The 21,637-nt window shown below is 54.8% G+C and overlaps 2 protein-coding genes across 5 annotated transcripts in view; one reads left to right on the forward strand and one right to left on the reverse strand.

Moving 5' to 3' along the window:
- Positions 1 to 343: 343 nt before the first annotated feature.
- On the reverse strand, positions 344 to 5,940 carry LOC129462608 (brain-specific serine protease 4). The gene is made up of 7 exons (XM_055242721.2): positions 5,734 to 5,940; positions 4,983 to 5,161; positions 4,201 to 4,227; positions 3,439 to 3,610; positions 2,931 to 3,208; positions 1,210 to 1,367; positions 344 to 674 (listed from the first exon to the last, which is right to left on the reverse strand). The coding sequence occupies exons 2-7, from the start codon at positions 5,062 to 5,064 to the stop codon at positions 438 to 440; spliced, it is 954 nt and encodes a 317-aa protein (XP_055098696.1). The 5' UTR covers positions 5,065 to 5,161; positions 5,734 to 5,940; the 3' UTR covers positions 344 to 437.
- Positions 5,941 to 19,778: 13,838 nt separating this feature from the next.
- The window catches only part of PRSS27 (serine protease 27), a 28,305-nt gene continuing 26,446 nt past the window's right edge, over positions 19,779 to 21,637 (forward strand). The window contains exon 1 of one of the 4 annotated variants that reach the window (XM_055242600.2): positions 19,779 to 20,155. In XM_055242600.2, coding sequence (XP_055098575.1) covers positions 20,074 to 20,155 — 82 coding nt within the window. In that variant the 5' untranslated portion in view covers positions 19,779 to 20,073. The remainder of the gene's footprint in view (positions 20,156 to 21,637) is intronic. The other 3 variants (XM_063618368.1, XM_063618370.1, XM_055242602.2) reach the window with 3 other exon arrangements.

Consider the following 21,637-nt stretch of genomic DNA (forward strand, 5'->3'; position numbering starts at 1 on the left):
GACGGCGCAGTCTCTGGCTAGGGCCAACATCCAACCCCCAACATTAACGCCCTCTGGACCCTTGCTTTCCAGTGTCCCCAGGCATGAGAAAAAACAGACACTGGAGAATAAATAATTTATTGAAATTGGAGGAATAAATAAGATATGTGGGCAGGGTTACAAATAGCTATAAAAATCATTAACATTTATATACACAAAAGCGCTGGGGCCCGGTGGCGGGGCCGGAAGTCGTGGGGGCGGGGCATGAGGCCTTGGAGGCTGGGCCTGAGGCCGTCGGGCGGGTAGGGGAGGGGTCTCCTTTCCGCAGCAGCCGTCCCGGCCCCCAGAGGTAGATGAGCCTATTTACAGCGGGGGAAACCGCCCGAGGCCGCCGCAGATCCAGATCCAGATCTGGATCTGGCCGCCTTTCAGATCCGAGCCCCGCGTCCCGCTGCACCCTAGGAGCGCGCGGCGGCCCCAGAGCCCGGACTCGGTGCCCTGAGGGCCCCAACCCACTGAGCGCGCCCGCGGAGCTGCACCCCTTGCACGATCTTCTCCACCCAGGAGCGGTGCGCAGAGAGGCTGATGTAGACCCCGGGCCTGTTGCGCTCGGCACAGCCCTCGCCCCAGCTGATGATGCCGGCCAGCAGCCAGGCGCCGTCCACCTGGCACATGAGGGGGCCCCCGGAGTCGCCCTGCAGAGAGGAGGCGAGGTTAGGAACCCCCGTGGCACAGGGGGTGGCAGAATCCAGGGCCCATGCCCTGTCAGGGGGCAGATGAGCCCCTTCCCGGGAGCACATTTCTCTTTCCTGGAGGAGACAGGACCTGAGCTCCACCCAGGTGAGAAGTCCCTGGCGGCAGAGTAGGAGCTGCAGCCAGGCCTTAAGACGTCCAGGCCCGGGTGCTGCCGCTGCACCATCTAACCGTCTTCCAGACAGTCCCTGAGCTAGAGCTGGCTCTGGGCACTGAGGCGTGGGAAGCCCCCTGAAGGGAATGAAAGCTCGCGGAGGGCGAGGTGGTGCAGCTGGGATGCCCAATTTAATGTCTGAACAAATAAGTGAGTGGCTGAGCCAGGCTGAGGCTGGTTCTATGGGGACCCGGGACTGTTAGGCACAGCCAGTTCTGGGGAGGAGGCCAGGGAGAGGTTGTGGGGCTCAGTGGGGACAGGGCTGATGCTGGCTCCTTCTCGAGGCCCTCCTGGCCAGGGGTGGGGGGCTCGAGGGGGCTCACCAGACAAGCATCCCGCTCCCCCTCCAAGTAGCCGGCACACAGCATGTCCTCGGTGATGGCTCCCTGTCCTGCGCCCCGCCAGTATAGGCGGCTGCAGACTTCCGAGTCGATGATAGGAACCTTCAGCTTCTGCAGGGTCTGAGGGTGGGGCAAGGGCACTGGGAGGAAAGAGGACAGAATCAGGCTTGGGGGTCTCCCCTCCTCGCTGCCTCCTCAAAGGACTATCCCCCCCACCACCATTCCTCTCAGCAGCGGTTCTCAAAGGCTAACAGATTAGCTCTACCAGGCTCTCCCAAGATGCCTTCAGAAAATTGAAATTCCAGGTCTCCACCTCTGGCCCTGCTGAATTAGAACATGAATGTGAAACCTAAGACCCTGCCTCTTTAATAAATTTTCTGATATCCACAGATGGTTAGAGCCTTTCCTGTCTCAGATACTGCATTACTTCATCCAGCACCAGGACTGCTATAGAAGAAGTGTTCAGTAAATGTCCACTCGATGTTGAAAATTACCAGGACCTGAGGGATCCCCATGCCTTGCCTGGAGCTGGTCTACAGACTGTGGTCTGCAGATTGTGGACTGAAAGTCCGCGATTCTAGCTCTTGAAGAAGCCCCTACAGAGATTATGGGGAGGTTGCAACCTCAGAGTTACTGGGATCCCACACACCTGAGCTAGTGTCATTTCTCTTAATTATTCTGGAGTCTGGTTAAATTTTCATCTGTCTTACACTTTGTTCTTACTTAGTCTCTATCTCTCTCTCTCAAACTCTTTCTTCCAGGTCTTCATTGTATCCTCATTTCTGCCTGTATGTTTCTTTTCCTTGGCCCAGTCTCTATCATCCATCTGCCTGTCGATCTGTCATCTACCTTTCTCTTGCTTCCTCCCTGCTTCTTCCTTTATGTAATCTAGTTTGAGTTTTGAGATGATGCTTTCCAAACCTCCAGAGGTGGTTTGAAAATTATATTTTACAATTAAGGAGGCTGCATTTTCTCCTGAGAATTTTGCCCGCAATTGTGGCATGCTACCACCAGGGGGTGCCTGTTCCCACACTGGAATCAGGCCTCTTTATATTCACCCTGTATTCGGTTTAGTCTCACACACACCTCCTTTCAGCCATTCCTTTATCGATGAATTGAATAGCTTCACGGGTCTGGCTCTTGCCTCAAAACATAGCCAGATACTTTTGAAGTAGAAACGAGGCCAGGCACAGTGGCTCACACCTGTAATCTCGGCACTTTGGGAGGCTGAGGCTGGTGAATTGCTTGAGCCCAAGAGTTCAAGACCAGCCTAGCCAACATAGAAAAACCCTGTCTCTACAAAAAATACAAAAATTAGCCAGGTGTGGTAGCACACACCTGTAGTTTCCAGCTACCTGGGAGGCTGAGGTGGGAGGATCACTTAAGCCTGGGAGGCAAAGGCTGCAGTGAGTTAGGATCATACCACTGCACTCCAGCCTGGGTGAGAGAGTAAGACCCTGTCTCAAAAAAAAAAAAAAAAAAAAAAAAGAAGAAGAAGAGAGAAAGAAAAGAAAAGAAAAGAGAAATGGCCTGAAATTGCCCACCAAGGTTTCTTCTGGATTGCAGCCCATCTTTTCTTCCACCTCTGTCATGCTGTGCCTCTGGCCTCCACCCTTTGTTGCTCATGGTGTCTGTGTCCCTGAGTGTCTGCCATCCTCCGTCCCCATCCACCCCCAACCACCTTGGAGAGGAAGAAGCCGCACCTCCATCTTGGATGCTCCCCCAGCCTGAGATCCAGCAGTGGGTGTTTGGAGGGAGGTGGATAGAGGCATCAGGTAGGCAGATGGGCAGGACCCGCTCTGAGAACTGTATGGAGCGCTCGAGACGCACCAGGGCAATGTCCGCACGGGCACCCTCCTTCCAGGAATACACAGGGTGGGGCTGCACCCAGGCAACACCCACCTTCTGGGACCGAGAGCCAGGGTTCCCCAGCTGCCAGGCCCCCAGCAGCACAGAGAACAGGGATGGTTTGTTCAGGTTGCTGGAAGGAAAGGGAAGGGGAGGATCAGCCAGGCCTGGTCTGGGAGGAGGTACCTGGGGGAACAGCAGGGGTGTGAAGGCCCCTGAAGGCAGGAGAGGCTTCTAGGTAGAATCAAGGGGCACCAAGATTGAACAGAGGCCTGGAAGCAGAGCCTGTGAAGGGAGCCCAGGGCCTGGGGCAAAAAGCCCAGGGCCTTGGAAGATCAAGTGCCCCAGGCCGGCTGTACATACTCCTTGAAACAGTGGGCAGCAGTGATCACCCAGCGGCTGGTGAGCAGGGAGCCGGCGCAGTGGTGGGTCCCATTCTTCTGGATGCTCACGACCCAGGGCCACTCGCTGTCAGTGCTGTCCTCGCCGCCCACAACCCGGTTCAGCTGCTGGGGCTTCCCACAGGCTGGGGGAACTGGAGGGGACAGTCAAGTTTTGTTATCTCCAACTTCCTACAACCCACCCTCGGAATCCCAATCCCTAGGCCTGCACCCCAAGCTCTGCCCACAGCCCAAGCTCCGTTCATGCCCACATCCCAAGTTCCACCCGCACTCCAAGCTCCACCCACACCCCAAGCTCCACCCACACCCCAAGATCCACCCACACCCTAAGCTCCACCTGCACGCCAACCCCACCCACGCCCCAAGCTCCGCCCACCTTCCCGTCCCTTCCCTCCCTCTATCCTCACTCCCTGCTGGTCCTCACCTGGCCCTGGCCTTCCCACTCACTCCCTGTCAGCTGCACCTGGTCTCTCCCTCCCCCTCTTTCCTTACCCTGCTTTCCACTCTGTTCACCTTCCTGGCTCTCTCTCTCCTCTGGCCCCGGCACCTCTCAAGCCTTTCTCCTTGCGTCCATGTCTCCTTTCTGCCTCCCTTCCCCTCCAGCTCTTCCCCCCTCTCACCCCAGCCCCTTTCTGACCTGTGCCCAGCGGAGGGACACACAGACACTGCCTGTGCGTGGGCCTCCTCCCTTCTCCCTCCCGTCAGAGCTGCCAGCTCCACTCACCGGGTATCCTGGCCGCATTGAGGATGGCTGAGGGCAAGAGAAGGAAACAGTTATGCCAGTGAGGGGCCCCAGGACACATTGGTGAGGGGCCCTCAACGCCCAGTGAGGAAGTCCCCCAACACCCAATAAGAAGGGATCCCAGTGCCCAGTGAGGAGGGGTCCCAACACCCAGTGAGGAGGGGTCCCAGCGCCCAGTGAGGAGGGGTCCCCCTGAGTGCCTGGTGGTGAGGAACCCCTAGCCCTCCAGTGCCCAGGGAGGCTCTCAAGTCTGTCACCCCCGGGCCCCTCCTGGCGGGGCATTTCCTGGGGCCTGGCCAGGCCCTGGCTGCACAGCTGTGACCCTGCCCTCCCGCAGCTTCCCGTCCAGCCTGCCTACCGGGGACCAGGACCGGCTCCTCGAGGAGGCACAGACCTGAGCCCCTCGGGTCTGGACGCTGCTGCCGCTGGTGCCCTCCCCTGACCTCCTGCCACAGGAACAAAACAAAACGGTGCTGCCCCAGAGGCAAGCCGCGGAGGACGAGGAGATGGGAGAACACGGAGGCGGGAGGGAGGAGGCGATGGCGACGCCGACGGTAACTGGAGACCGAGGCGCGCTGCGTACTTGCTGCGTTTTCTGTGTAATCCTCACAGCCGTGGAAGAAACCGAGGCACAGAGCAGTTAAGGAGCCAGAGATAAACAGAGAGCAGAAGCAGAAAGGAGATGAGAGAGGCAAGGCGGGGACCGAGGGAGGGAGGGAAGGAGGAGGTGGGAGGGAGGAGGGAGGAGCAGCCTCCGGACGTACCTGTCGATGCCAGCAGCAGCAGGGAGATGCAGGTGCCGAGATAGCCCCCACCCAGGGCTGGGGGTGCTCCAGAAACCACCATGGCTGATGGGGCGGGGGAGCAGGCAGCAGGCTCGAGAGACCCGGGGCGATGCGGGTCAGGGTGTGTAGGTTCCCTGCAGGTCGCCCCAGGTTTTATCCTGGGAGGCGGAATGCCGTCAGACCAGTCCCCAGGTGGCTCCCGCGGCCACCCTGTCTGTGGGTCATGGGCAGGGGGCGGGGCTGCGGGGAGGAAGCCAGCGGCTACAGGGCTCTGGGGGGGCTCTAGCTGAGACCCCAGGCTCCAGCTGTGGGTCCAGGATGTGGCCTCTGGAAGGGCAGGGGAGGGGGCTTCTGCCCAGTGGTCCCTGACATTGACTGTCCAGGGGCAGAGAAAGGTCCCAGGGCACTGAAAGGAAGGGGTTCCGGGCTGGGGAGGGCCTGGGTTTGGAGTGGCTGAAGCCTGGGGTACTGGGTGTTGGGGGGGGGTCCTAGGGCCTTAGGGATCAAGGGGGTGCCCGAAGCTCAGTAACGGCTCCCACCTGCAGGGCCCCTGGCCCCTGTGACTCAGCCCAGAGACCTGGCGCAACCTGGGGTTCGGGAATCCCGTTAACCCACTTCCCGAAAGCTGTGAATCAGGTGAGCGGCGACCTTGGTGGCCTCCTGGTGGCCACCCTCCTGTCGTTCCTGCAGGCGGGGCTCGGCCCTGCCGTTCATACACCTGACGACTCACCTCACCTGGACTCCTGGGAAGGGGAGGAGCCCATGGGCACCAGGGCTCGGCCAAGCAGGGTGGTTGAGAGAGGAGGGGCCCGGGGAAGGGCTGGATTCAAAGAGCTCCTGGGCTGGGCTGTGGGGGGCCAGGTCCTGGGCTGGGAGTGGATTCTCGGTGCTTCCACCCAGCGGCTGCGGCAATGACAACCCGGGGCTGAATCCTGTGATACCTTCCCTGACTCAGTGCCCTGCAGCGCCCCACACTTGGGACACTCCCACCCAAGCAGGGTAGGCTTTCTCCTCGACAAAGAGGCAGGAGCCTGCGCCCCTTCACTCATTCAATCAACAAGCCTCCAGCAGGGCCCTTGCTACTGCCAGGGGTGAATTAAAAACAACTATAGCGTCTGGGTGGGGTGGCTTATTCCTGTAATCCCAGCATTTTGGGAGGCCAAGACGGACAGATCATGAGGTCAGGAGTTCAGGACCAGCCTGGCCAACATAGTAAAACCCCATCTCTACTAAAAATACGAAAAAAAAATTAGCCAGACGTGGTGGCAGGCGCCTTTAGTCCCAGCTACTTGGGAGGCTGAGGCAGGAGAATCGCTTGAACCTGGGAGACGGAGGTTGCAGTGAGCTGAGATCACACCACTGCACTCCAGCCTGGGTGACACAGCGAGACTCTGTTTCAAAAAAAAAAAAAAAAAAAAAAAAAAACCCTAGTAGTGAATATGTATGTAATAAATATATTTATACAAATATAAATATAGTATTTATATAATAGAGCAAACATTGAGGAGTGCCATGCATTGCCTCACCTAATCCTCAAATGTCTTTATTATTCCCACTCTGCAGATGAGGAAACTGAGGCAGCTTAGGGTGGTTAAGTGACTTGCCCAAGATTGCTGGGTGAGTGGTAGAGCCGGACCTGCACCCCGACTCTGGGGGTGGCTGCTTGGACTACCCCCATGGGGGCTTCGGGAGCCTGGAGGAGGTGCCTCACCCTGCCTGGGGTGAGCCCTACCTTGCTCCCTGTAGAGTCAGGGTGTCGTGGGTCAGGAGCTTAGCAGACCACCGAGGCTGCTTCAGGGACTCCACGGCTCTGAGCAGGACGGGTTTTGCCCCGGGGGTGGATTCTGTGCTGCCCACCTCCTCTGTCTGTTAAGGGTTAGGGTGGCAGCAGGACGACTGGCGCTTTCTCGTGGCAGAGAGGCCATGCCCTGCCCCACCGAGAGAGAAGTCAAAAAGCAGGGCCCTTGGGAGCCCCAGAGGATGCATTATTCTCTGTCCCAGGACTCAGAGGGGGTTTGGGGGAACTGCAGGAAAAGGCCACGCAGAGTGGCCGAGGAGGGGCAGTGTCTCTGAGCAGCAGCAGCCCTGGAGCAGAAATTTCCGCTGGGCCACCCCCAACCCTACTCACTGTCCCCTGCTCAGCTCTGCACCCAGGGTGGCCAGGGCCCTCCTGCTCCCCACCCCACTGCCTTCTGGAATAAGGCGGGTGGCCTCCCCAGCTCACCCAGCAAACATGTGTTGAGTACCTGCTGCATGCCAGCCCTGCTGGGCACCAGGACACATGTGACGAATAAGACGCAGGGCCTGTGTTCAGGAAGCACATGACCTCCTGGGGGAGGGAGGCAGGTGACGGATGACAGTGAGGTGTCCGGGAGGTGGGCACAGAACCATGGGACCAGGCGGGGGCTTGGACCCTAGAGGGCCACTGTGAAGCTGGGTGCTGGGGAAACAGTGTGGGCAGGGGGGCTCCCTGTGGACCCCCAGGATCATGTTCAATGCCTGCTGCCCCCTGGGGCTCAGCGAGTGTTTGTTGAATGTATAAATGAGCGTGGAAGAAGCAAGTCTGCAAGTGGCTGGGGACCGACCACTCCAGCCTCCCTCTCTGCCTCCCACCCAGGTTTCCTCTCCATTCCAGCTTTTCTGCCTTTCTGAACAGCTGGCTCACTGCCCCGGAGACACAGCGGCCCTGCCACTGTCCCTGGCCGCTGTCCCTGAGACAGGGTGGCCAGGAAGAGGGCCCTGAGGAGAAGGGCCCGGTAGGAGCCCGGGGAAGCCCTGAGGAGCTGGATGAAGACTTCCTGGCACAAGTCCTGGGGAAGGGCCCCAGACAGCAGTTCCCCAATTCCCAGGGTATAGAGGGTGGAGTCTCTGAAAGGTCACGGGGTGGAGACACTGGCATGATTCAACGTTCACTCAACGAAATATTTATTGAGCACCTGCCAATGCTAGACCCACATGCTGGCCGTCATCCCTGCCTGTGCAAGCACTGGATGAGCTGCACGCCCCTGCCACCCACCCCCCCGCTCCCTGCCACCCACCCCCCCGCCCCCTGCCACCCACTCCCCCGCTCCCTGCCAGCCTGGCCTCAGGGCCTCTGACCCATGTGCACTGGAGTGGTGATGACTGACAGGGCCACTGGGGCATTTCCGTGCCAACAGCAGCTGCCACTGGCAAAAGAAGTGACTCGCTAATGGTGGCATCTCAGATGTGGGCCCAGGAGCTACTTTGAACAGGGCTATACGTTCATTGTCCCACCAAAGGCTATGGAGCCTACCCACCACGCGCTGGAGTTGTCAAGGAAAATAAGACACTCTCCTTGTCCTCGTTAACTCCACCAACAAGTATTTGCTGATCACCGCCTGTGTGCCGGCACTGTCCTAAGTGCTGAAGATACAGCAATGAGCAACCCAAAAGTCATGGACATCGGATGAAACAGAGAATTTTAAACAATAAGTAAATCATTTAGCTCTGTGGAAAACAGGATAGAGATTTCTCAAAGAACTAAAACTAAAACTGCCATTCCACCAGCAATCCCACAACTGGGCATCCACCCAAAGGAAAAGAAGTCATTGAATCAGAGACACCTGCACTCGTGTGTTCATCGCAGCAACACTGTTCACAACAGCAAAGTCATGAAATCAACGTAAGTGTCCGTCAGCAGATGATGGATAAAGAAAATGTGGTGAATATATACACAGTGGGATACTATGAAGCCATAAAAAAGAACACAAAACCATGTCTTTTGCAGCAACGGGGATGGAACTGGACGCCATTATCTTAAGCGGAACAAGTCAAACACAGAAAGACAAATATTGCATGTTCTTATTTATTTATTTATTGAGATGGAGTCTCGCTGTGTCACCAGGCTGCAGTGCAATGGTGCAATCTTGGCTCACTGCAACCTCCACCTCCCGAGTTCAAGCGATTCTCCTTCCTCAGCCTCCCAAGTAGCTGGAACTACATGCGTGCTCCACCACACCCAGCTAATTTTTCTATTTTTAGTAGAGGCAGGGTTTCAGCATGTTTGTCAGGATGGTCTCAATCTCTTGACCTCATGATCCGCCAGACTTGGCCTCCCAAAGGGCTGGGATTACAAGCATGAGCCAGTGTGCCTGGCCTTTTTTTTTTTTTTTTTTTTGAAACAGATTCTTGCTCTGTTGCCCAGGCTGGAGTGCAGTGGTGCAATATGGGCTCACTGCAACCTCTGCCTCCCAGGTTGAAGTGATTCTCCTGCCTCTGCCTCCTGAGTAGCTGCGATTACAGGTGCACACCACCATGCCCAGCTATTTTTTATATTTTTAGTAGAGACGGGGTTTCTCCATATTGGTCAGGCTGGTCTCGAACTCCTGACCTCAGGTGATCTACCCGCCTTGGCCCCTTAAGCATGTTCTCATTTATAAGTGGGAGCAAAGCGGCCGGGCGCGGTGGCTCACGCCTCTAATCTCAGCACTTTGGGAGGCCAAGGCGGGCGGATCACGAGGTCTGGAGGAGATCGAGACCATCCTGGCTAACACGGTGAAACCCCATCTCTACTAAAAATACAAAAAATTAGCCAGGCGTGGTGGCAGGTGCCTGTAGTCCCAGCTCCTCGGGAGGCTGAGGCAAGAGAATGGCGTGAACCCGGGAGGCGGAGCTTGCAGTGAGCCGAGATCAAGCCACTGCACTCCAGCCTGGGCGACAGAGCGAGACTCTGTCTCAAATAAAATAAAATAAAATAATAATAAAATAAAATAAAATAATAATAAAATAAAATAAAATAAATAAAATAAAAAATAAAATAAAATATAAAAATAAATAAAATAAAATAGTGGGAGCAAAGCAATGTGCACCCATGGCCAAAGAGTGGAATAACAGACATTGGAGACTGGGAGGGTGGGAGGGAGGGAGGGGGCAAGGGAGGAGAAATTGGCTATTGGATCCAGTGTTCATGATTTGGGTGATAGACACTAAAAGCCCAGACTTCACCACCACACAATATATCCAGGTAACAAAAATGTGCTTGTACCCTCTACTTTTTTTTTGTTTTTTTGTTTGTTTGTTTGTTTCTGAGACAGAGTCTCACTCTATCACTCAGGTTGGGGTGCTGCAGCGTGATCTCAGTTCATTGCAACCTCGACCTCCTGGGCTCAAGCAATTCTTGGGCTTTCGCCTCCCAAGTAGCTGAGACTACAGTCGTGCGCCACCATGCCTGGCTAATTTTTGTATTTTTAGTAGAGACGGGGTTTCGCCATGTTGGCCAGGCTGGTCTGGAACTCTTGACCTCAGGTGATCCACCCGCCTCAGCCTCCCAAAGTGCTGGTGTGAGGCACCACGCCTGGTCTAGTACCCTCCAAATCGATAAAGATAAAATTTTAAAAATCATTTAGTTCTCACCTGTAATCCCAACACTTTGGGAAGCCGAGGCAGGAGGATCGCCTGAGCCCAGGAGTTTAAGACCAGCCTGGACAACATAGCGAGATCCCTTCTCTATAAATTTTTTTTAAATTTTTAATTATTTAGTCTCATAGTTGATGAAGTCAATGGGGGAAACCAAAGCAGGCAAGAGGCGTGGGGAGTGGGTAGGGCTTGGGGTGGGTGAGGATGAAGGGTCGCAGTCTTAAATAAGTGGCCCCGGCAGTTCTTCCCAATGAGGGTAACATTTGAGGAGAGGCCGGGCGCGGTGGCTCAAGCCTGTAATCCCAGCACTTTGGGAGGCCGAGGCGGGCGGATCACGAGGTCAGGAGATCGAGACCATCCTGGCTAACACGGTGAAACCCCGTCTCTACTAAAAATACAAAAAATTAGCCGGGCGTGTTGGCGGGCGCCTGTAGTCCCAGCTACTCGGGAGGCTGAGGCAGGAGAATGGTGTGAACCCGGGAGCCGGAGCTTGCAGTGAGCCGAGATCGCGCCACTGCACTCCAGCCTGGGCAACAGAGCGAGACTCCGTCTCAAAAAAAAAAAAACAAAAAACAAAAAAAAACAAAACAAAACAAAAAAAAAAACATTTGAGGAGAGACCTGAGAGGGGAGAGAGCTGTGTGGAGCGCTCAGGGGACCGTTCCATCCCCAGGATCGCAAAGGCCAAGGCCGGGATGTGTGGGTCCAGGTTGGCGGTCCCAGGGCGCAGGGAGAGAGCGGCAGAGGGTGTGAAGCATGAAGGCCTTTGGCTTTGTTGAGGGGCCGGAGCCCCCCCAGCGCTGGCTGCATTTTAGCGGGATCCCAGGAGGAGCCACGTTAACACCTGGTTGTGAGGAGGCCGGGGAGAAGCAGGGCTACCTGTCAGGCCCAGGACAGAGGAAATGGGGTGGGGAGAGGGATGGATTCTAGGTCTTTCCCTGAGGCCAAGCAGACAGGACCAAGGGCCAGAGGGCCAGTGCAGTGGGGGCAGTGGCTGCCTGAGGCAAGGGTTAGGGGCAGGATCAGGAGTGACTCTGGATCTGTTTAGCTGGAGACGAGGCCCAGGGCAGGTGAGCTCAAGGCAGAGGTCAGGCTGGAGGGAAACCTGGCATCTGGAGCCTGGGGAGGATTTAAAGTCTGGAGGCTGTTGAGGTGACCAATGAGCGGGTGACATTTGCCATCGGAGACCACGCGGGCGTGGACAGCCAAAGAGTTCCACATCCCTCACTCACCTGCAAATGTGACGGGACTGGAACCGCCACAAAGCAGAGATGTGGGCAGCCAGCACAGTCTCCCAGGCCAAGGGAGCCCCTGTAGGAACCAACCACGTGGCTCTGGCACAGGGGCTTGGTGCTTGGGCTGGCCGAGGCCACCAGACCACGGAGGTCCTCCTGGGCCCCGAAGAGAAGACTCTGCTCAAGGGAAGGGAAGGTACTGCCGGCTTGCAGCAGAGTCAAGCTGGGATCTGAGCTGGGTTAGAGGTGTGGAGGGGACGCAGGAGGCAGGTGGGGAGGTGGGTGAGGGCTGCATCCAGGAAGAAACCGTGTCAGGGACTCTGGGGGAAATGGAGATGGAGCAAGGGGGATGGCAGGTGCCAGCGAGCCAGGCAGGTGGTGGGGTGACCAGCTGCCAGGGATGCCCAGGACCGAGAGCCTGCCTGAAATATTCTCCGGCAGGCTGAGACTGTTGGCTGCCCCAGGCGGTGCCTGTGTCCACTTCGATGGCGGAGGTCGGCAGAGCGTTTCAGGCCCAAGGGGCCCGTGGTTGCAAATTTGGGAAGGTGGGAGATGGGAGTCTAGGATGCCCTGGTGTCTAAGTGGGGCTAAAAGAGGCAGGTCTTCAGTGTCCCTTTAATCCCCCCACCCCACCCAGAGAAGGGCTGCGGTGGGAGCCGTGTGGGGCGGAGAGGCCTTGCAGGGGGTGACGGTAACGTGCTGCCTGCCTCTCCTCCGCAGTTTCAATGTTTATGGAACTCTGACCCTGGCTCGGAGGTTGCTGGCTGTGTTTTGTGCAAGGAGGGGCTGGGTCTTTCTGGGCTGAGGAGGTGGGGAGGCTGGTGGAAGGGGAGGCCACCAGGAAGTTGTGAACCTGGGTGTGAAGCCGCTGTGATCCAGGCAAGCTGCCTGGCCTCACAGAGCCTCCATTTCCTCCTTGGCCCAGCGGCTTGTTCTGGGACCGGGTGTGGAATCCAACCCTCCGGGGGGTCTTGTTAGACCTGCCATGTTGTTTCTTTTCTTAAATTGAACAAATATGCATTTTTTAAAAAAATCTGAATTTCAAATGATGGTGCTGTGAACATGGATGTGTAAGTATCTGTTTGAATCCCTGTTCAAACACACGTGTACACGGATATTCACTGTGGCATCACTGAGAGTGCGTTAGGTGGAAACCACCACGTGTCCATGGACGGGTGAGTGGGTGAACACAATGCGGTCTGTTCCCACCGTGAGAGGACGTGCAGCCTCAGCCTCAGCCTGGATGGACCTGGAGGACGTTGAGTTCAGTGACAGGGGCTGGACACAAAAGGACAGACACTGTATGATCCTCCTAAGAGAGGTCCCTTGAGCAGTCAAATTCATGGAGACAGAACATAGAATGGGCCAGGCACGGTGGCTCATGCCTGTAATTCCAGCACTTTAGGAGGCCGAGGTGGGAGGATTGCTTGAGCCCAGGAGTTTGAGACCAGCGTGAGCAACATGGTGAGACCTCATCTCTACAAAAAATACAAAAAGTAGGCCGGGCGCGGTGGCTCACGCTTCTAATCCCAGCACTTTGGGAGGCCGAGGCGGGCGGATCACGAGGTCAGGAGATCGAGACCATGGTGAAACCCTGTCTCTACTAAAAATGCAAAAAATTAGCCGGGCGTGGTGGCGGGCGCCTGTAGTCCCAGCTACTCGAGAGGCTGAGGCAGGAGAATGGCGTGAACCCGGGAGGCGGAGCTTGCAGTGAGCCGAGATTGCGCCACTGCACTCCAGCCTGGGTGAGAGACTGAGACTCCGTCTCAAAAAAAAAAAAAAAAAAAAAAAATACAAGAAGTAGCTGGGCATAGTGGTGCATGCCTGTAGTCCCAGCTACTCAGGAGGCTCAAGTGGGAGGACGGCTTGAGTCCAGGAGGTTGAGGCTGCAGTGAGCCATGATCATGCCACTGCACTGTTGCAGCCTGGGCAACAGAGTGAGACCTTGGAAAAAAAACAAAAAGAAGGAAGGGAGGAATGGACGGAGGGAGGGAGGGAGAAAAGGAGGAAGGAAGGCAGGCAGGAAGGAAAATGGTGGGTGCCAGGGGCTGGGGAGAGAAACGGGGAAGGAAGGAAGGGAGGGGAGGGGAGGAGAGGGGAGGGGGAAATGGAAAGGAAAGGAGGGGAGGGGCGGAGAGGGGAGGGGGAAATGGAAGGGAAGGGAGGGAGGGATGGAGGGGAACGGTGGGTGCCAGGGGCTGGGGAGGGAAATGGGGAGTGAGGGTTTTCTGGGGCAGAACTTCAGTTTGGGAGGACGCAGAAGTTCTGGAGCTGGATGGTGGGGTTGGCTGCACGGCAGTGTGAATGTGCTGAACGTTACTGAACTGCGCACTGAAGCAAGGTTAAGTGGCCAATTTTACATATATTTTACTAGAACTGAAAAAATAAAGATATCTGGATTCTCACTTTTTCATGAAAAATCAGAAGCTCTGATTGCAGAACAGTCCCCACTTCACCCCTCTGTGACACTGGCCCTACACTGGGTCCCCAAATGCAGGGTCCCGGGGTGATTGAGTTCTGGACACTGCTCTTAGCAGGTGGGGTCTAGGACAGAGCCAGTGCTCCATCTGCTCCTCAGGTGACTCAGGTGAGGCTCGAGTTGAGCTGGACTGAGCAGAGCAGAGCATTGCAAGGCAGCCCACCAGTTCCTTCCTCCCCCTGTGAGCAGGGCTGAGGCGTCCCAGGGCTAAGTGTGGCTGAGTGAAGGGCAAGCTGGCTGCTCTGTGGACGGCCTTTTCTGGGGCACTAATGGTTTTGAGGAATCTGGCCTGTTTGGCCCCAGGGATGTTGCAGCATCCACTGAGGTAACACTGCTCACCAGCTGGCGTTTCACCACCTTCCCACGGGGATGTCCCTCCAGCTGATCAACCTTCTGAGCTGCCCTGGGAATCTGTTTCCTTTGTAACCTGCCCAGCACTTGGGGCTTCCTTGCCTCTCGGGGACTTGGGTCAAACTGGGTTCCAGCCCATCCCAGGTCCCAGTCCTCTGCCTCCACCGTGGGCTCCTTAAGGCCTCAGCTCTGTCCATCTCAGGCCTGGCCCCCAAACTCTGCCCCTCCTCACTTTCCACCAGAAACCCAGCCTGGATTTCCTGCAGCTCAGCAGCTTCCTGAAGCCTCAGGGAGGTCAGGAGGGTGGCCTCGAATTGCCCATCATGTGTCCAGCACATCCAAAGCCAGACACAAGCAGCCCAGCATCCTCTGTCTCTTCCACCTGGGACCAGCCAGAACTGACTCTTGCATCTCAAAGCCCCAACGCTGAGAGCTCAGTCTGGAAGAATTACGCCTCCTCCACTGCCTGGAAGCAGAGAGGGAGGGAAGGACAGGACGGTCTGGGCAGCTGGGATGCAGCCCGTGGGAAGAGTCGAGCTGGGGAAGTGACACAGAGGAACTGGGCGAGCAGGGCCAGCTGACTCCCTGGGTGTCCGTCGCCAGGCTGGGCAGCTCCTACGCTGTCCATGACTCATCAGTGACACAGAGGAGGGGCAGGACCTCAGAGTCCCGAGATCAGAGGTCATGGTGGGGCTGTGTGCCGGTTTCAGAGAGTCTGCAGATCACAGGAGAGGAGGTGGCTGACCACACAGAGATTAGCCACATCTGGGGACACTCTGGGATGAGGGACCCCAGTTCAGTTCCAGAGTGAGCTGTGCAGAGCTGGGATCTGCAGGTCTCTGCCTTCAGGGCCACCTTCCTAGCTGCGACCTAGTCCCCCATGTGACCTGGGCAGCCACGTCATGCCTGCTGGGAGAGGAGGCAGAGAAACCAGCTCTGACCACCCCCGCAGGATGCGAAGCCAAGTCCAACCCGGGTCCTCCTCCCCACTCATCCTTCCAGGGAAATGAGTGACTCTACTAATCACTGCGAATGAGTGGCTTCAGTGATAAGTCAGAGTGTGGAGTTTCTCCACCAGGAGGTCGGACAGCTCTGGGGCAGAGGGGCACACGTGTGTGGGGAAAGTGGGTCAGCAGTTGGGATGGGCTCACCCCTCTGGGCTGGTAGAGATGCAGCTCCCACTTCCACTCCCACAGCTGTCCCTTCAAGCCATAATCTGGGCACTGGGGACTTGGACGTGCAACAGGCATCTCAAAGTAGGAAATGTGGAGTCACTCCAATCCAACCCACCCCCGGGCTTCCCTGCTCAGAAAATGGCACTGCTATTCATCCGGCTCTCCAGCCACGAGCCTGTATGTCGCCCCTGGTTTGTCCTTTTTCTCCTCGCCTGTATCCGTCCATCAGCAAGTCATGGCGTTTCAGGCCTGGAAGTCGCTGGTGGACGCAGGCACTTCCCTACATGTCCACAGGGCCCCGTCCATCTCCTCTGCAACAGGTGGGCGGGTACCTTGCGGTCCCTCAAGTCTCTTCTCTCAGCAATCAGAGCTGTTTAGTGCAACATAAATTAGATCATGGCACTTCCCAGTTTAACTCTGTCTAGCAGGGCCCACTGCATTCAGGAGATCCTCTAACTCCTGGCGTCCTCCCTCGGGGCTTGGCGTCATCAGCCCCTGCTGACCTCTCTGCCCGCCGATGGTCACCCTGCCCAGCTCACTCATGTCCAGCCACACTGGTCCTCTATTTGCCCTAAGCCCTTTTCTACCTAAGGGCCTTGGCACACGCTGCTCCATCTATCCCTGTTCAGAGCTGACAGGTCTCCTCAGGTCTTAGTTTAAGTGACACTCTCCCTGTTATTCTTTTACTCATCCCTACAGGGAAAACTAAGGAAGATACGAAATGAGCAAGTGAAATGATTGTATATACTTTTGAGGGGAAGCTGGAGCCACCAGGGATTACCCCGTCCTATAGGGGTACTCACCTTGCTTAGGCTACTCTGTAAAGACAGAAGTTCATTGGCAGGAAACTGATAGTGATGTAAATAATCCCTGTGCATAGAAATGCTACTGTGGGTATCAACAGTTCTGACAGCTCCACATCCACTGGCGAATTCATTTCAGCATTATTTATCTGACTGTGAGTGTATGGTGCTTTGAATAAGTTGCTATATATATATATATATATATATAATTTTTTTTTTTTAGACGAAGTCTTGCTCTGTCACCCAGGCTGGAGTGCAGTGGCTCGATCTCTCAGCTCACTGCAATCTCCACCTCCTGGACTCAAGCGATTCTCCTGCCTCAGCCTCCTGAGTAGCTGGGATTACAGGTGCCCACCACCAAGCCCTGCCAATTTTTGTATTTTTAGTAGAGACCGGGTTTTGCCATGTTGATCAGGCTGGTCTCAAACTCCTGAGCCCAGGTGATCGACTGGCCTCGGCCTCCCAAAGTGCTGGGCTACAGGCGTGAGCCACTGCGCCTGGCTGAACATGACACTTTTAACAGCTTAGTATTTTATCTTCAGTGCCTGTCATGTAGTGGCCTCCCAATATTGTTGAATCAATTGATGAATTAAGTGAAACACCATTTACAAATTTTTACTTAATAAAACAAGCTACAGATCATTTTTTTTGGATATTATTGGAATCATACTGTGACATTATCTTAATCTGCTTTTAAAATTCAATATGGCATTTTCTCATATCAGTAAACCATTCATAACATGATTATTAATGTCTATATAATATTCCACTATATAATTGTTACAGTTTGGCTGTGTCCCCAAAGTTCATGTGTTAGAAACTTAATCCCCAAAGCAAAAATGTTGAGAGGACGGCCGGGCGTTGTGGCTCACGCCTGTAATCCCAGCACTTTGGGAGGCCGAGGTGGGTGGATCACCTCCGGTCAGGAGTTCGAGACCAGCCTGACCAGTATGGTGAAACCGTTTCTACTAAAAATACAAAAATTAGCCAGGCATGGTGGCAGGTGCCTATAATCCCAGCTACTTGGGAGGCTGAGGCTGGAGAATTGCTTGAACCTGAGAGGTGGAGGTTGCAGTGAGCTGAGATCGTGCCACTGCACTCCAGCCTGGGCGACAGAGTGAGACGCCATCTCAAAAAAAAAAAAAAAAATGTTGAGAGGTGGGACCTTTCCCAGGTGATTAGGTCATAAAGCCTATGCCCTCCTGTATGGATTAATGCCATTATTTTGGGAGTGGGTTGGTTATCATGGGGTGGGTTCCCGAAAAAATGTGTGAGTTCCACCCCCTTACTCTCTTATGTATATGCTCTCTTGCCATGTGTTGCCTTCCGCCATGTTGAGGCAGCAAGAAGGCCCTCATCAGATGCAGCCCCTCAATCTTGGACTTCCCAGTCTCCAGAACCATGTGCCAATGAATTTCTGTTTATTATAAATTACCCAGTCTCAGGCATTTTGTTACAGCAACACAAAACAGACTAAGACAATAACATATTATAATTTACTCAATCCCATGCCCTCTGATACTGGACATTCATTCCTTTTTCTTTTGTATGTAATGTGTCAATAAGTAACCTTGTTCATCAGTCTTTGAAAGAATCTCTGGTTATTTCCTCAAGCTACATTCCTAGAAGGGAAATTGCTAGGATAAAGGTTTTAAATGTATTTACAGTTTTTGATGATATATATTATCAAATTACACTCTTGAAAAGTTATGTAGTGCTTAGGCATAATAGCTCATGCCCATAATCTCAACACTTTGGGAAGCCAAGGCAGGAGGATCGCTTGAGGCCAGGAGTTTAAGACCAGCCTGGGCAACATAGCAAGACACTGTCTCTACATAAAAATGTTTAAAAATCAGCTTGGTGTAGCGATGCACACCTGTAGTCCCAGCTACTTGGGAGATTGAGGCAAGAGGATTGCTTGAGCCCAGGAGTCCAAGGTTGCAGTAAGCTATGATCGTGCCACTGCACTCCAGCCTGGGCCACATAGTGAGACCCTGTCTAAAAAAGCTAAATAAAAGAGAGAAAACTTGTATGTGATTTGTTTTTCTTCCCTTTCTTTACCATAGAAAAATAGGATCCAAAAATTTCCGCAAATATCCTGGCAGGGCTTGGAAACTCAGTCTTTCTTGCCCTTGAGGAAAAGAGAACTAGTTTTTTGGCTTTTAATGATTTGGTGTCAAGGTCTATTGTCTTTGTCTAAAGTCATGGTGTCTTTGCTATTCGTGCTGAATACTTGGTGTTTTCCAAAGTAAGTATACGATTAACTAACATTATTATTATTTTTTTTTCTGAGACAGTGTCTCGCTCTGTCGCCCAGGTTGGAGTGCAGTGGCACCATCTCTGCTCACTGCAAGCTCCACCTCCCAGGTTCACGCCATTCTCCTGCCTCAGCCTCCCGAGTAGCTGGGACTACAGGCGCCCGCCACCAAGCCCAGCTAATTTTTTGTATTTTTAATAGAGACGGGGTTTCACTGTGTTAGCCAGGATGGTCTCGATCTCCTGACCTCGTGATCCACCCACCTCGGCCTCCCAAAGTGCTGGGATTACAGGCGTGAGCCACCGCGCCCGGCCAACTAACTTGTTTTCAAAATAAGTATAGAACTAACCAACCATACCTGCTTAACTGATGGTTCTCTTAATCTTGATTCCAAGGGTCTTAACTATCTGGATGTACTCATTGTATGCTAAACAGACACCAAAAGGGTTGACTAATCTTATTTTTATGTACAGAGAATCAATTCCCGAAAAATGCTGCAGGTTATGCATTTGTTTTAAAATTTTAAAGGTCATAATATTAATACATATTTATACCCTTAGAATTCCCAATTTGGCCGCAAATAGAGTCTCATTCTATTATGCCATTGAAAGTAATGATAAAAACCGCAGTTACTTTTGCACTAACTTAATAAAACCATGATTAAAAAATAATAATAATAAATAGACATTTAAAAAGCGGTGGGCGGGTGGGGGGAGAGGGGGTGGCGCGGGGGCGAGCCGGAGAAGCAGGCGTCAGTGTTTGCTAAAGAAACCGAGGCCCAGAAGAGAGTTAAATGTTTTGCCCAAGGTCAGGCAAAGAGTTGGCAGGAGGTCTAGAGGAGAATCCAGGCTTCCTCATCTAAACTCCAGACTTTTCCGCCCAAGCAGAGCATGCCCTGGGGCTAACCCCTCCAGGAAGCCTGAAGTCTCCTTCCCTGCATTTCCCCCGGGGCTGCTGCCTCAAGGTGACTCAGAAGGAAGCTGTTGTCTCTAGTTCCTCCTCACCAATCCAGCTGGTCTTAGGATCGGGAAAAATATAAGCTAATTGTCTGGTGATTAATTAACTCCAGCCAACTAATGATCTGAACTTGCCGCGGATACCAAGCCAGCGGAAGTGCGGTTAACTGCCCAAGGGATGCCCGGAAGACCGGCCGAGCCAACTTCCGGCCACAGAGGCTGCCCGGCAGGGGTTATGGCGGCCACCAGAGTGAGCCGGTTTGGTATCCGGGGCCACTTGGGACACTGCGGATGGACAGCGCTGGTTTTCAATACCAGGGACCTGATGAGTCCGGAACTGGTGGGTTCTTGGTCTCACTGACTTCAAGAATGAAGCCGCGGACCCTCACAGTGAGTGTTACAGCTCTTAAGGTGGCGCGTCTGGAGTTTGTTCCTTTTGATGTTCGGATGTGTTTGGAGTTTCTTCCTTCTGGTGGGTTCGCGGTCTCGCTGGCTCAGGAGTGAAGCTGCAGACGTTCTCGGTGAGTGTTATAGCTCTTAAGGCAGCGCCTCTGGAGCTGTTCATTCCTCCCGGTGGGCTCGTGATCTCGCTGGCTTCAGGAGTGAAGCTGCAGACCTTTGTGGTGAGTGTTACAGCTCATAAAAGCCGTGTGGACCCAAAGAGTGAGCAGTAGCAAGATTTATTGCAAAGAGCGAAAGAACAGCCTCCACAGTGTGGAAGGGGACCCCAGCCGGTTGCCACTGCTGGCTCGGGCAGCCTGCTTTTATTCTCTCATCTGGCTCCACCCACATCCTGCTGATTCGTAGAGCCCAGTGGTCTGTTTTGACAGGGCGCTAACTGGTGTGTTTACAATCCCTGAGCTAGACATAAAGGTTCTCCATGTCCTCACTAGATTAACGAGATAACAGAGTATCTACACAAAGGTTCGATACAGAGTGTCGATTGGTGCATTCACAAACCCTGAGCTAGACACAGGGTGCTGATCAGTGTGTTTACAAACCTTGAGCTAGATACAGAGCGCCGATTGGTGTATTTACAATCCCTGAGCTAGACAAAGGTTCTCCAAGTTCCCACCAGACTCAGGAGCCCAGCTGGCTTCACCCAGTGGATCCCACGCCATGCGCCCGCACTCCTCAGCCCTTGGGTAGTCGATGGGACTGGGCGCCGTAGAGCAGGGGGTGGCGCTCGTCCGGGAGGCTCGGGCCGAACAGGAGCCCATGGAGGGGGTGTGAGGCTCAGGCATGGCGGGCTGCAGGTCCCGAGTCCTGCCCCACAGGAAGGCAGCTAAGGCCCGGTGAGAAATCGAGCACAGCAACGGTGGGCTGCAACTGTTCGGGGACCCAGTACACCCTCCGCAGCCGCTGTCCCGGGTGCTAAGCCCCTCATTGCCTGGGGCCGGCAGGGCTGGCCGGCTGCTCCGAGTGTGGGGCCCGCCAAGCCCACGCCCACCCAGAACTGCAGCTGGACCGCAAGCACGGTGCGCGCAGTCCCTGTTCCCACTCGTGCCTCTCCCTCCACACCTCCCTGCAAGCTGAGGGAGCCGGCTCTGACCTTGGCCAGCCCAGAAAGGGGCTCCCAGAGTGCAGCGTGGGCTGAAGGGCTCCTCAAGTGCCACCAAAGTGGGAGCCCCGGCAGAGGAGGTGCTGAGAGCGAGCGAGGGCTGTGAGGACTGCCAGCACGCTGTCACCTCTCACTAAGTCCAGGTGGGGAGCGGCCTCTCGGCGCCCCAGACCCCTGCCACCGCGCCTGTGACGGGCCACGCCCAAAATAATCAGGAAAAGCATCTCAGTCCTCCATGTGGGCGGAGAAGAGACCCAGCGACCGAGCCCGGGGGCCTCAGGTCCCCAGCTGCGCGTTGGCCTGTGTCTGTCGCCCCCCGGTGGCCGCGTGAGGGACTGGAGCCCGGCTTTGCTCCTCCCGTTGGCCTCCTTCCTCTTCCTGGCTTTGCGTGTCCCGACCACTAAAAGCCCCACAGATGACGAAGTAAAATGAGCACCGTCAA

Source organism: Symphalangus syndactylus, chromosome 14, assembly GCF_028878055.3.
Source record: "Symphalangus syndactylus isolate Jambi chromosome 14, NHGRI_mSymSyn1-v2.1_pri, whole genome shotgun sequence".
NCBI lineage: Eukaryota > Metazoa > Chordata > Mammalia > Primates > Hylobatidae > Symphalangus > Symphalangus syndactylus.